The sequence below is a fragment of the Prionailurus viverrinus genome, chromosome A1, assembly GCF_022837055.1.
Source record: "Prionailurus viverrinus isolate Anna chromosome A1, UM_Priviv_1.0, whole genome shotgun sequence".
Taxonomy (NCBI): Eukaryota; Metazoa; Chordata; class Mammalia; order Carnivora; family Felidae; genus Prionailurus; species Prionailurus viverrinus.
The window spans coordinates 25,372,997-25,385,972 of NC_062561.1; the positions used below are offsets into that span (position 1 = coordinate 25,372,997).

Sequence of the window (12,976 nt, forward strand, 5' to 3'; positions counted from 1 at the left end):
CACAATGTCCCAGAATTCCACACAGACCGTATCTTCGGGGGAGGAGATCGAGGAAGAAGAGTGTTCAGAGAAAGACTATCTATTTCCTGAAGAGGAAGAGTATCTGGAAGAGGAGGAATATCTGGAGGAAGACGACTACCTGGAGGAGGAAAAGTTGCTGAAGGGGAAGGCATACCTGTATGGAGAGGGGTATGCGAAGGCGGGAGAGGATCTACAGGAGGAAAAGGACCTGGAAGAAGAGTATCTGTTGGGGAAGTATCTGGAAGACGGTGAGTATCTGGATGAGGGAGAGTATCTGAAGGGAAAAGAGTAGGTGTGTGAAGAAGAGTATCTGGGACGGGTATGCGGAAGAGGGCCTTCTAAAAGATAACAACTGGTGGGGCGCCTGGGTGGCTCAGTCGGTTGAGCGTCTGACTTCAGCTCAGCTCATGATCTCACGGTCTGTGAGTTCGAGCCCCGCGTCGGGCTCTGTGCTGACAGCTTGGAGCCTGGAGCCTGCTTCCGATTCTGTGTCTCCCTCTCTCTCTGCTCATGTTCTGTCTCTGTCTCTCTCTCTCTCTCTCTCTCTGTCAAAAATAAATAAACATTTTTTTAACAAAATTTTAAAAGATAGCAACTGTCATCCACCACCACGCCCAGGGAAAAAAGATCAAGCTTGAGACAGAGCCGAGGCTCAATCTGTCAATCCTGCCCTCAGTGCCGACAGGTAGGAACACTCATTCCTGACCACGTTCTCCCAGTCTCAATAGCTGGGCCCCCAAGAACGGTGCCCACAGAGCAGAGGGGCTTAACGAACATGAAGCACCTATTCATAAACAAAACGAGCAGAATATAGCCCATAACTTGTATCTTTTCCTTACTGCACAAATAACACGTATTTATTGCGGACGTTAGGGAAACCGTATATGAGCGAAACGAAGACAGCAAAAATCCCTCCCATCCAGAGGGGAATAATCACTTTCCCACTTTGGTTATACCCTCACCAGGCTGTATAAAGTGTTTGTAACCTACTTTTTTAAGGTACCTTTATTTATATATTTATATATTGCAATCACACATAAATATATACTTCTAGGAATATCATTTCATGTTATTAAATTTTCTCCAAATCATTTTAATAGCTGCATTGCACTGGATTGTATTTGCAAGCCGTAATATTTTCAATCGATTCCCTACTATTATTAATCATTCATTTCTACTCATTACGTTTGTTTTCCAAACGGCATTTTGAGAAACATCTTTAGAGCTCAATTTTATCAATGACCTCCAATTACTTCCTAGAATACATCCCACAATCTGTTGTTAGGTCAACAGACACTAGTATGCTTCTCAGGGTACCCAGTAGGTCCCCGGAAGGCATCATCTTACTCTGCCGGTGAGTATTTAACTCTGGAGTGATTTCTCTCATCCTGGGGCTGACACTTTTCCAACACGGTTCCCGCAACTGGCACCTGTTCCTTAAACTGGGCTTTATTATTTGGCCCTGGCCTCCCTGTGCTGTTGCTGGCAGCGGCTGATACGCACTTTCTCGCGGGCCTGCGCGGGGCCTTCCCTTGCTGACGTGACTGCTTGGCCTTATATATCCAACCACGTTCAGAAAGCTAAACATCCAGGTCTTCTGCATCATCTTACTGTTGACCTAGAAATAGAACTACATTATTTTTCTGGATCTGGTTCCGTTACCCACTGCAAGCATCTCAGGCAGCTTGATTTTGTGTTTTGTGTTTTTTGTTTTCTGGGTTTTGGGTGTTTTTTTTTTTTTTGGTTTCTTGTTTATTTGTTTTGGGGGGGGGTTGTTTTTGGCAGCTTCAATTTTTAAATCCCAGTCTGATTACACGCAGCCTGCATCCAAAACCTGGGTGTTCTCAGCAGCCACACAGGCATTTTTGCCTTTACATCCCCCTTCACCAAATCAGATGCCTCATCCTAGATTCCTGCTACCCCCGAAGAAATTTAGTTAGGGCACTGGAGAGATAATTCTCTATTGCTGGGAAACTCTCTTTTGTGTGTGCCTCTCTCCCTCTCGGAATCCTAATATCCCTGCTGTTCAAATACCAGGTGTAATTCCAGGATTGAAAAATAGCATTCAGACCATTTCTTTTGCACAGTATGCATCAAGCATTCTTAACATGTTCCCTGTATGCACTGGGCCTTTGTAAATATATTACCCACTGGAGTAGGACAAATACAATGTTGTCAAGTGAATGGAACTGTGTATAAAGCAAAAGCTTTGAAAATAAATGCCCTGCTAGCAAAATTTGGAGAGGCACTGCAAAACTGTAGAGGAATGTTAAGTGCCTTGAAAGGCACATGGAAGAATGTTTTGGTCTGTGAAAACCCAGGGTACCGCGCCAGGCTGCACAAAACAGGTTACATTAAAAAGGGTCTACAACAGGATTTGGAACTTTTCAAAAGAATTTACATCAATATTTCCTTACGTGGAATATTCTACCAATACCTTTAAGATATAAATTGGCTTAGCCCTTGGCACAAGAATGCCTTCCAGACCCATAGCAAATGCTCGGTGGATGCAAATTGAATCAAGCTTCATGTCGTTTGTTTCATAAAGTCAAACACACACGCACGCGTATGCACATACACACACATGCACACACCAGCATTTGTCCTTTAAGATATTTTTATAAATTAATTGGCACCTATAAAATGAGCCCTGGAAATGACAAAACGGGCTCCCCTCTCTTAGGCTGATGGATTAATTACTAGAGACTAGTGCTGGAGCACTGTGTTGAGAAAGATTCTGAGGCCCCATTTCGCCCAAGAGGATGGAGAAGCCAGCGTGCCATTTATTTGTCTATCTGGTGGTAGATGTGAGTCTATCACAAAGGACACCATCTTCTTCCTCTCTCGGGAGCTTAATTGCCTAGGCTGGCATGTCAGATCTCTCCCACTTATTAGTGCGTGAACTTGGGCAAGTCACTGAAGCCCTCTGTGTGCTAGTTTTCTTAACTATCAATTAGGAATAACAACAGACATACCTTATAGGGTATCTGTGAAGATTAAAGGGATTAAATCATGTAAAGCATTATGAACTCTGCCGGGCACATAGCCTCGGAAGCCTAGGCAAGTGTTAGCTCCTTTTACTATTACTATTCGTGTATTGTGGTATGTTCCATGACTCTCCTACCGTTGACTTGTGAAGGGTAATTTATACTCTCCCCACCACACACCCCACCCACTCAGCTTGTGAAGTGGACTTAACAAAAAGAGAAGATGCAATGGATTGGGGTGTGGGAGGGATCTGTGCCCCCCACCTAACTACTCTGCAGGCTGGTCAATTTCAGAGACTCCCATTGCCCTGGATAAATCAGGGTAGGGTCATACTACAACCTGTACCCTCCTCTCTTCTTTAAAGAAATAATTTTCGGGGCGCCTGGGTGGCGCAGTCGGTTAAGCGTCCGACTTCAGCCAGGTAACGATCTCGCGGTCCGTGGGTTCGAGCCCCGCGTCAGGCTCTGGGCTGATGGCTCAGAGCCTGGAGCCTGTTTCTGATTCTGTGTCTCCCTCTCTCTCTGCCCCTCCCCCGTTCATGCTCTGTCTCTCTCTGTCCCAAAAATAAATAAACGTTGAAAAAAAAAAAAAGAAAGGAAAGAAAGAAAGAAAGAAAGAAAAATAATTTTCCCCACGGTCTGTGGGGGAAATCCAATAAAATTAGATGAGCAACTTGAATATAAACGCGGCATCACTTGCCACCGAATAATCAATAGCTCCGTGTGACTGATCTCCCCAAGAGGTTCCACGCAGGTTTCGTAAACCGTGGGTGTCCACGCTGCAGGTGTGATGTCAGAGTCAGATGATTCAGCACATGGTGGGGCCGCCTTTGACCTTGGGCATATCACTTAACTTTCTCTAAATTTCAGTTTGCCTGTACGTAAAACTACCTTTCTTCACAGTGTGGTTGCAAAATGTAAGTGAAAAAGTATATCCGAAAATGCTTTGAAAGCTCTCCCACCTCCATTGTGAGGTGCAAAAATGCTCTTCTGATTTCACGTGGGCAGGAGGTGCTAGAAGGAAGTGCCATCTATGTTACTATCATGCCATCGTAGAACATGAAACCGTTCCATAATGAGGCCCCGTTTGGTTTTTTTAGAACCCCAGAACTTCCTGAAGATGCATTCTGCTCAGTGGTAAATAATACCGTAGAGCTGTCGCAGTATTTTAATTTTGACTCATAATGTTTTTGCCCAATTGTATTTTGATACGTGTAATCTGCCGGATTTGATTTTCTTTACCCTCGCTGCCCCCACCCCCTCTCCCACAGCTCCAGATGCCGTTTCGCCCACATGCTATTATCATTCAGTGGCCATTTCCAGTTAAGAGTTGCCCCAACAACCCTTTCCAACAGGGTACCCAGCAGTTTTCTGTGTACTGAAGGAGAAAGGTTTGCAATATATTGATAAGGCAGGGATGGGAGAGCCAGCCAATTTGTCAGGCAGGAAACTTCACAGATGGTGACAGAGCTTTGCAACCAGCCTGCCTTGAGTTGGAACTGGTGAGGGAGTTGCTGAGCCCCAAGGCCAGTCGCTCACAGCCTCCACTCTGCTCCGGAACAAACAGCATCACTTTCTGTACGTGTCTCTCTATGTGTCTTGCCCGAGGTCAGGAGCACAGTGCAGTGGCATCGGCGTGTGTTGTATATTTCACGATCTTTGTCCCCTTAAATTCTCCCAGCCATTATTTGTCCCCACTTTGCAAATGCAGAACCTGGAGTCAAAGAGAGGGTAGGTGACTACTCCACGGTCACAGGAAGCCATTAAAGGAACCAGGACAGGCTCCCAAGGCTTCTCTTCTCTTCCTCTTGTAATCACCTCTGTCTTTTCTCCTTTCCTTCCTCCTTTCATTCTTTGTTTTGGCTTTTTAATAACTTATGTGCATATTTTAATTTTAGGAGAATGGCATTAAAAAAAAAATCTACTTTTGTTTATTTGTTTGTTTGCTTTTGAGAGAGAGAAAGCACACAAGCGAGGGAGAGAGAGAGAGAATCCCAACCAGGCACCATGCTCAGTGCAGCCGCCAAGGCGGGACTCGATCCCACGACCTGAGATCAAGGCCTGAGCTGAAATCAAGAGTCAGGTGCTCGACCAACTGAGCCACTCAGGCGCCCCTTGCTTTTGTTCATTTTTTTTAACTGAAAACTTGAAAAGCAGAGAGCAGCAAAACATTGTCCACTCTACCAACATTCAAATATAAATAGAGCTGATTCACTTTTTAGTGATTCTTATTCTGTCCTTCCACTCTTATTTCTTCTATATTTGTTTTGTAGCTCGTTTGTTTTCACTGTTTTAAACATACGGTACGTGCAACTTTGTATTTTACTTTGTAACCGTGTCGTGACTTGAACATTTGCCCATGTCGTTTGGTTTTTGCAGACATCATTTTAACACCCAAGTAATATTCCTCAATAATACTCTGTCTCATGGGTAAACTGTGGGTAAGGAAAAGTGTTGACACATCGAGGTTCCAAACTTCAAATTCTGGTTCTTATCTCTTTCCTCCTTCCATTCTACCGGTCTCTATTATGAGAATTGGTGGCATATTTTATCCCAGTTGTGCACGAAATTCCTAACGTATCATTCCAGGCAAATGGGTAATTAAATGACACAAACAGCCTCTTTGACATTAAAACTAAATTGTAAAATATTTATATTTTAATATTAAAATACTAACATGTATATTAATTAATATTTATGTTATGTTTAATACTCGTATTAAAATATTAATATTCTGAAACCCCAGTTACCTCTTCTCTACAGATAGCCTTCACCTCGGGACAGAAGGAGGCCTGTCTGATAACCCGAAGATTAACAAAGCAAACTTGAATTTCCAAAATCCATGCTTTCATGAACATTATCTTCTTGAGTTCTCCTTGACTTTATGAAATTTAACCTTGTAATTTCTAAAGGAAACCATTAAGAGAGACAATACTAACAACTAAAAATAGAAAAATTCTACAAATCGGGACCTCTCCACCCCAAACCTAGCATCACATACTTGACAGCACTTTTTTTTAAATGTTTTATTTATTTTTAAGACAGAGACAGAGCATGAGCGGGGAGGGGCAGAGAGAGAGAGGGAGACACAGAATCCGAAGCAGGCTCCAGGCTCTGAGCTGTCAGCACTGAGTCCGACACGGGGCTCGAACTCACGAACTGTGAGATCATGACCTGAGCCGGAGTCAGATGCTCAACCGCCTGAGCCACCCGGGCGCCCCGACCACACATTTTTAAATAAGAAAAAAAAAAAAAAAGAAAGAAAAAGATGCTTTCTTTTTTTTCAATATTGTCCTGTTCTTTTTCCAATAGAATTCAATATGATGTATTCATGGAAAAGCCTGCCTATCCTTACAAGGTAATAGTTTTCTTTTTGGATAAATCAGATGGAAATTCATGCTTAGGGATGCTGCTTCGGGAGCCTTTGCGTCCCGAAGCTGGGGAGTAGGGGGGTGGGGTGGCGGTGCAGGGGACAGGCCCCCTGGAGAAGGAGGGGTTGCAGTGGAGGGACGGGGGTCTTGGGGAGTCACACAGAAAGGACCTCCCACCACTGCCTTCTGCCACTCGGCCACTCACAGGGTGAGGGACAGTTCCCAAGGTCCGATTCCTGGACGCCCAGCACTACAGAGAGGAAAGGGCAGGAGCCATCTGAGTCCGCAGACAAGGTCTCAACCTGGGAGAGGTGGCAAGGGGCTTGCGGCCGTGCTCACCGTAAACACAATGCCCAAAAGAGAGTTGCCATCTGCCTCGTTCAGGCACGTAAATGCCTCCTTCTATGCGCTCAGCTCTGCAGAAACCAAGGTGGGGGGTACCCCGACTTCCCACTCACAGGCCTAGTCCTTGTGTCTCCTCCTCCACAATCCCTCCCCAAAGGATGATGGGGGGGGGGGGGCGGGGGGACATTTGTGTCCACCGGTGAAGTGGGTTGGCATTAGATACAAAGAAAGCACGAGGCCAGTTCGGTTATGGTGAGACGCAGAAAGGAGACCCCTGCTGCTCCGCATTCAGAGCCCACAGGTTGCAACTTGAGGGCTACCCCTCAGCCCCGCGAGCCCGCCGGGTCCTGCGCTCCAGGCTGCACACTGCGGGAGGCTGAGCACCGTGGGTCTGACGGCCTCGCCTCCACTGAAGCAACACCTCAAAGGGAGGGGCTCTTCCGAGGCCCCTTCACCTCCATTGCTGACACCCACAGCGTGTTAAGCAATGTGGCAGGGACCACTGGAAAGGCTGTGACTGGAACAGGGACTCGAGCACCAGGCTGCTTGGGTTCGAATGTCAGCGGCTCCACCCAGCCCGCTGTGTGCCCCAGGGCAGCCACGTCATCTCCTGCGGCCCCAGACTCTTCCTTCATAAAATGGGGACAGTAAGAATTTCAGCCGTAGGAGGCTGTGGTCGGGATGAAAGGAGTAGTAACTCACAGGGCTCCCTGAGGGGGCGCCTGGGTGGCTCAGTCGGTTAAGCGTCTGACTTCAGCTCAGTCACGATCTCGCGATCCGTGAGTTCGAGCCCCGCGTCAGGCTCCGGGCTGATGGCTCAGAGCCTGGAGCCTGCTTCCGATTCTGTGTCTCCCTCCGATTCTGTGTCTCCCTCTCTCTCTGCCCCTGCCCCATTCATGCTCTGTCTCTCTCTCTGTCTCAAAAATAAATAAAACGTTAAAAAAAATTTTTTTTTAAAAAAAAGGGCTCCCTGAGAACCGTGCCGAGTGCACATGACGTGTTCAGTAAGCGCTGTGGCTCGTTGTCATTCCTGGTCTGCTCCCCAGGAGCCACCGCATGGAAACTTAGCACGCCCGCGACAAGAGTCATGATTCCTGGTCAGCTTTGACCTAAACGTATGCACCCTTCCAGCCCTTTATTCATATTCCAGCTGAGTGGCTTTCCTGTCACCGAGGAGTGCATGAGGATCGGAGGGGCCCTGGGGCCTCACCTGTGTCTGTCACACGCTTTTTGGCTTGGCTCCCAGAGTCCAGATCTGGGCCATGGGTGCTCAGAGAGCCCCTGGCTTTTCCTGGCACAAGGTTGCTGAGACACTGAAACTGTGCAAACCACTTCAGGCAGGACGTGTTACACTCATATGTGTTTGTTAAGGCAGGGGGTGGGAAAAGGAAGCAGGTTCAGGTTCAGCAGCGTTTCGTGGGTCCCTGATAAACAGGAAGGCTCCCTCTCCCACTTCTACACGCATGCCCTGAAGGTCCCCCACCCCGAGCACACAGGCCCCTCCCCCACTCTGAAACAGCTGACCACGCAGGCCTGCAACCATCCACGCTCCCCTGGATCCAGGATCCATGGCTCTTCCTGAACCCTTGCACTGCAGACGGGGCAGGGAGCTGGCGTTTGGCTCAGGAGGCCAGAACCCCAGCCCCGCCTCCACAGGTGCCCCAGAGACCCTGCACCGTCCCAGCCCAAGGCAGGTGTGGCAGGGAGGACGTTGAGTAAATGTACATGGCCATGGCAATGGCCGGATAGGGCCACCATTACCTTAAGTATAACCCCCTCATCGTGTTTGGCTGCTTTGACTTCTCAGAGTCCTTTCATGGGGACTTGCGTTACCTCTCGGGGTCACCAGGGAGTGAGACAGGACAGGCATCATCCCGCTAAAAAGATAAAGCCCAGGAGAGTCTCCTGATCTGGCCTTGAGGCCCGGAACAGGGCAAGGATTGACACTTGCCTGAAGAGCTTACCTATGTCCACTAGTTCTCGATCCCTGTGGTCACCTGATCTAGGATCTGCCATGTTGCCACTTGACCCCACTGCTCCTTTTTAATGGCGCATCCTGAGAACACAGCCACTTTGCCCTAGCCGCAGGCTGGCACAGACCCAGGCCTTCCCACGGGTCCCTTGGAAATGAAACGAGATCTGTCTGTAGCTCCCACAGGCACTGAGCCTCCCGGATACGGCAGGTGGCCTCCTCCCCTCTCCCTCAACCTCTTCACCCCCCAGCCTCAGAATGCAGCCCCCTCCCTGTCCCCCTCTGCGTAGGGGAACCCTGACCCACACAGGGAACAGGCCTGTCGCTGAAGGGCCACCGAACCCAGTAAGAACCTTCTGGGACCTTACCTCCCCAGTAAGAACAACAGCAGCCAAGACCACATTGCCCACTCTCGTCTCATCCCCACCGGTGGGGACCTATGAGGGAGGTATGATTATCAGAAAGGTGCAGAAGCCGAAGCCCAGAGAAGTTAAGTAGGTTACCCAAAGTTACTCCACAATCGTGCAAGAGCCAAGATTTAAGCTCGGGTCGTTTGGCACCGAAGTCCGTGCTTTGTCTACCAACCCCAGTCGCCACCCATTTGGGTTGGCGTTGTCCCTCACGCTTGTCTCTGCCATTCGACCGGTTTACATGAGGTGACCTCAGGGCTGAAATACCCCCAAAGACCCCTCTCATCCCTTTGAATTATGGGCTTTTGTTCCCACTTAAAAGCCAGAGATTCCCGAGGAAGAACACAGCTGTGGTATTTTGGGGTTGCCCCTTTTGATACTAAGCTGTCAAATGGCAGGATCTCTGCCTCACAGCCACTGCTCTGTCATCAGGCCCTGTGGAAACCTTTCTCCATAATGGCAGTATCTGTGGTGGGCAGACTAGAGGGGACAGGCCTCAGGGCTTGATTTTAGCTGCAGCATCTACTCTGGTATTTTTTTCCACTCTTTCTGAGGCAGAAAGGGCCACTGAAATGGGCAGGGTCATAACGAGGAAGGACAGAGAATGTTCTGCAACACTAGAGTGTCAGTAATGGAAGCCTGGCCCATTGGCCTTTGAAGGCATCCGTAGAGACTTCTACTCCAAACGAAGCAGCAGTTGGCGACGTGGGGCTACGCCACCCGGAATGGCTCATGGGCCTATTTACCACCATCTACAAGCTGGTCCCTCTCAACCTGCGACATCCACCATCTGGGACGGGCAGAGTCTGCCCGAGACGGAGGGTAGCACCCCACCCCCACTTTCCCAGCAGGCCTTAGAACCCAGTGCCTGACCGGACCCCTGTGTGGAAGCTGACCCGCCCCTGTGCTCCCTTCTGACAGGGAACCCCCTCGGGGGACCACCTTCTACGCCGCCCCTCCTTTCATCTCTGAATTGTCCCACGAGTCTCCATACCATGATGCGATGCCTTCCACATCCTCCGTGCAGCAAGATGGAGAACTTCTGGCCTGGCATGACGAGAGCACGCAGACAGAATGGATCTATGAGAGTAAGTTGGGTAAGGGGAACTGCCCCCTGCTGGCCGTCACACAGGGGGCTGGAGGGGGCATGCATTCCGTGCGTGCGAAAGAGCGGGGCTCCCGCGTTGCCTCTCATGCTAATGACAGATATTTCTTCCCGTGCCATTCGATATGGTACTTTAGGGAAAAAGTTAAACTCCTCTACTAGCCCTGCCACCCCCATCCCCCAGCCCAGACCCCCCTCAGAGAAAGAGCATCAGCAAAGTGCTAGAACAAACACCTTTTTCAATCTTCCCCTCTCTTTTCATTAGCCTTCCTGTTACCGTGCTACATGAACACAGGCCCTATTTCCCTCGGGGACACAGGCCATTACCTTCCCAGATTACAGACTGGTTCCTCGGGGTGATGGGCTGTATCCGGATGATCACGTGGACTGTGGCAAATGGGATTCTGTCTCAGCAGGCAGGCAAAGCCAGCCCGGATTCAGAACCAGCCAAAATCATCGGCAGCGTGAACTTTTGTAGCCACAACCTGGAGACACTCCAGAGACAGTTTGGCAAGATTGCGTTGAGAATCTTAATCCTCTACCCAATTAAGCCCAAAGTCCCCTCACTCTAGGATCCTGGGACGGAACACTGAATAGCATTTCTTGCCGTTATTAATAATTTAAATCCCGCCTTCGTGAGATTGATCCATCACGGGTTCACAGATTCATTTCACATCTGTAGTCATGGCAGCGGTAAATTAGATTCCCCCATCACCCCCTCCCCTTCCCTGCCTGCATCCGTGCCTGCTATATTTTGTAGCTCGAATGTGGTTAAATGAAATTAAGAGCCCGAAACCCTATGAGGGAGGGGGGAGAGGCAGAGGGCAGGGCCACGCAGGCCAGGAGCCCAGTGGCGCGGGCAGCCCAGGCGGGATGAAGAGTATGTTATGGGCTAAATCAGTTCGTGGGGGACTTCGGTCAGCACGTGAGCTCCGAGGGAGCCCTGAGAACTGGAACCGTTTCAAAGTCAATAAGTATGACAGCTGGGGAGAATCTGAGCATTTATCTAAATATTCATAAGCAGGATTCTTAAAGCCATTTACTGGGTAATAGCCTGTAAAGGGCCAGTGCTAAGCTTGAAAGGATGTGGGAGGGAAGAAAGAAGATAGAAGAAGGCAGGGGGGAGGGAAGGGGGGCACCAAAGCCTGTCCTTATAGCTGTGGACCCACCTCCAGAGAGAGAGAGAGCCTCCTGCCGTCACTGTTTTATTTGACGTGTTCATTCATGATCCTTTTGGTCCCTAAGCTTAATTTACAGAGCTAGTCATGTCTGTGTCTAATTTAGGTCTGAAGCACTCTGCATATTTGGTCTGTAGGGGCACGTTTTGCAGCTAAGTGTCTTTTTAACACTGAGTTCTTTACAGCCAGCATATGTTTGGTGTTTATTAAAAGTCTAGCCACCCACGGGAAGTGCCCGCTGATCAAATACTGTGACATGGGTGGCTTGGGCCAAAGGTGTGCTTTGGGTTAGAGGCTCTAAGCCAGGACCAGGGACACACCCAGGTTCCTGCAGTTACGTGAAGAGGTGGTGCCCACAGCAGAGGTGGAAACACAAGGGACAGCAGGCAATTCTCTAAAATTTGTGGAGGTTTTTCTTTCCCCTTCTGCCTTGGATTTGCAAGCCATCCTTTGGAGAGCACGGCTAACAGTTGGGCCAAACGTGCCTATAATATGTACATGATTATGTCTGGGCAATGGGATGGGGCAGACAGATGGCAAAGATACTTCCTTCTGAAGTGAAAGAGTTGTAAGAGAAAGTGACGGTGTGCAGGAAAAAAACCCAGGAAGTACGGAGGTCCAGGAAGGTGGAAGGGCTCAAACCCACGTCAAGAGGAGAGAGAGGAAAGTGACACAGGGAAAATGATGCGTGGGTGACAGGATGGGGCCCACGCCATGAAGGAAAGCCAGTCCTTCTGCGGCTGGAGTACAGAACACTAAGGACTCCCAAGGAGGCAAGACACAAAAAAGAATCTGCTTTCAGCCCGGGGCAGGAGCCAGCCACCCACTTGTTGGAGAAACACAGACATTCAAGGCAAAAACAAGCCAAAACGCTGGCTGTGTAGGGCTGAGGGCCAGCGGGAACAGCAGAGGTGAGAGCAGGCATCGATCCTGCGATTCCTCCAGGTCCGGGACTGTGCATCCCTGTCCCAGATTTCCTGTAAAGATGCAGACTTCCAGCCTTATCAGGATCCCTGTTTGCATTCTTAACAACATCCCCAGAGGATTCATAGGGACAGGAATATTGGAGAACCAGAGAACCTCAAGTGGAGGATAAATTTCACGGGGGCTAGGTTCCTCTTTTTAAAGCATTGGTAAGTTATGGGATTGTTCAACCCCCGCGGGCCAGAAACAGCATTTTACATGGCAAGGCCCTTCTCAACAAATAAGACTTTGAACCGAATATGGAGGGAAAACACCCAGATAAATCCTTGAAACCTATTACTATGGAGAGTGGCAGTCTGATACTGAAGGAATGCTAACGGCACAAGAAATGCCTCATGATGTATATAAGGAAGTGTTCCGAGGGAGGACCAGAAAGGCTATTGATGGCCTCAGGTGTCTACCTACCCAGGCACAGAGCAGGATCGTAAAGAACTGCAGAAGTTCTAACACAGACCATTATGCCCATGGCTGTAAAACTCCTCAAGACTTAGTGCCTGGCACATAGTAAGCCTGTGTGAGTATACTGTAAATATTTGTTAAATACTTGCAAAATTGTTGTTGAATCCTCACCTGATTCAGGACCAGATATGGTGATAGGAGGGT

The 12,976-nt window shown here is 48.8% G+C and overlaps 1 protein-coding gene across 1 annotated transcript in view; it reads left to right on the plus strand.

The window, feature by feature from the left end:
* Positions 1–4: 4 nt before the first annotated feature.
* The window catches only part of ERICH6B (glutamate rich 6B), a 51,916-nt gene continuing 38,944 nt past the window's right edge, over positions 5–12,976 (plus strand). The window contains exons 1-3 of the mRNA XM_047855394.1: positions 5–269; positions 6,321–6,366; positions 10,028–10,194. Of these exons, the coding sequence (XP_047711350.1) occupies positions 5–269; positions 6,321–6,366; positions 10,028–10,194 (478 nt within the window). The remainder of the gene's footprint in view (positions 270–6,320; positions 6,367–10,027; positions 10,195–12,976) is intronic.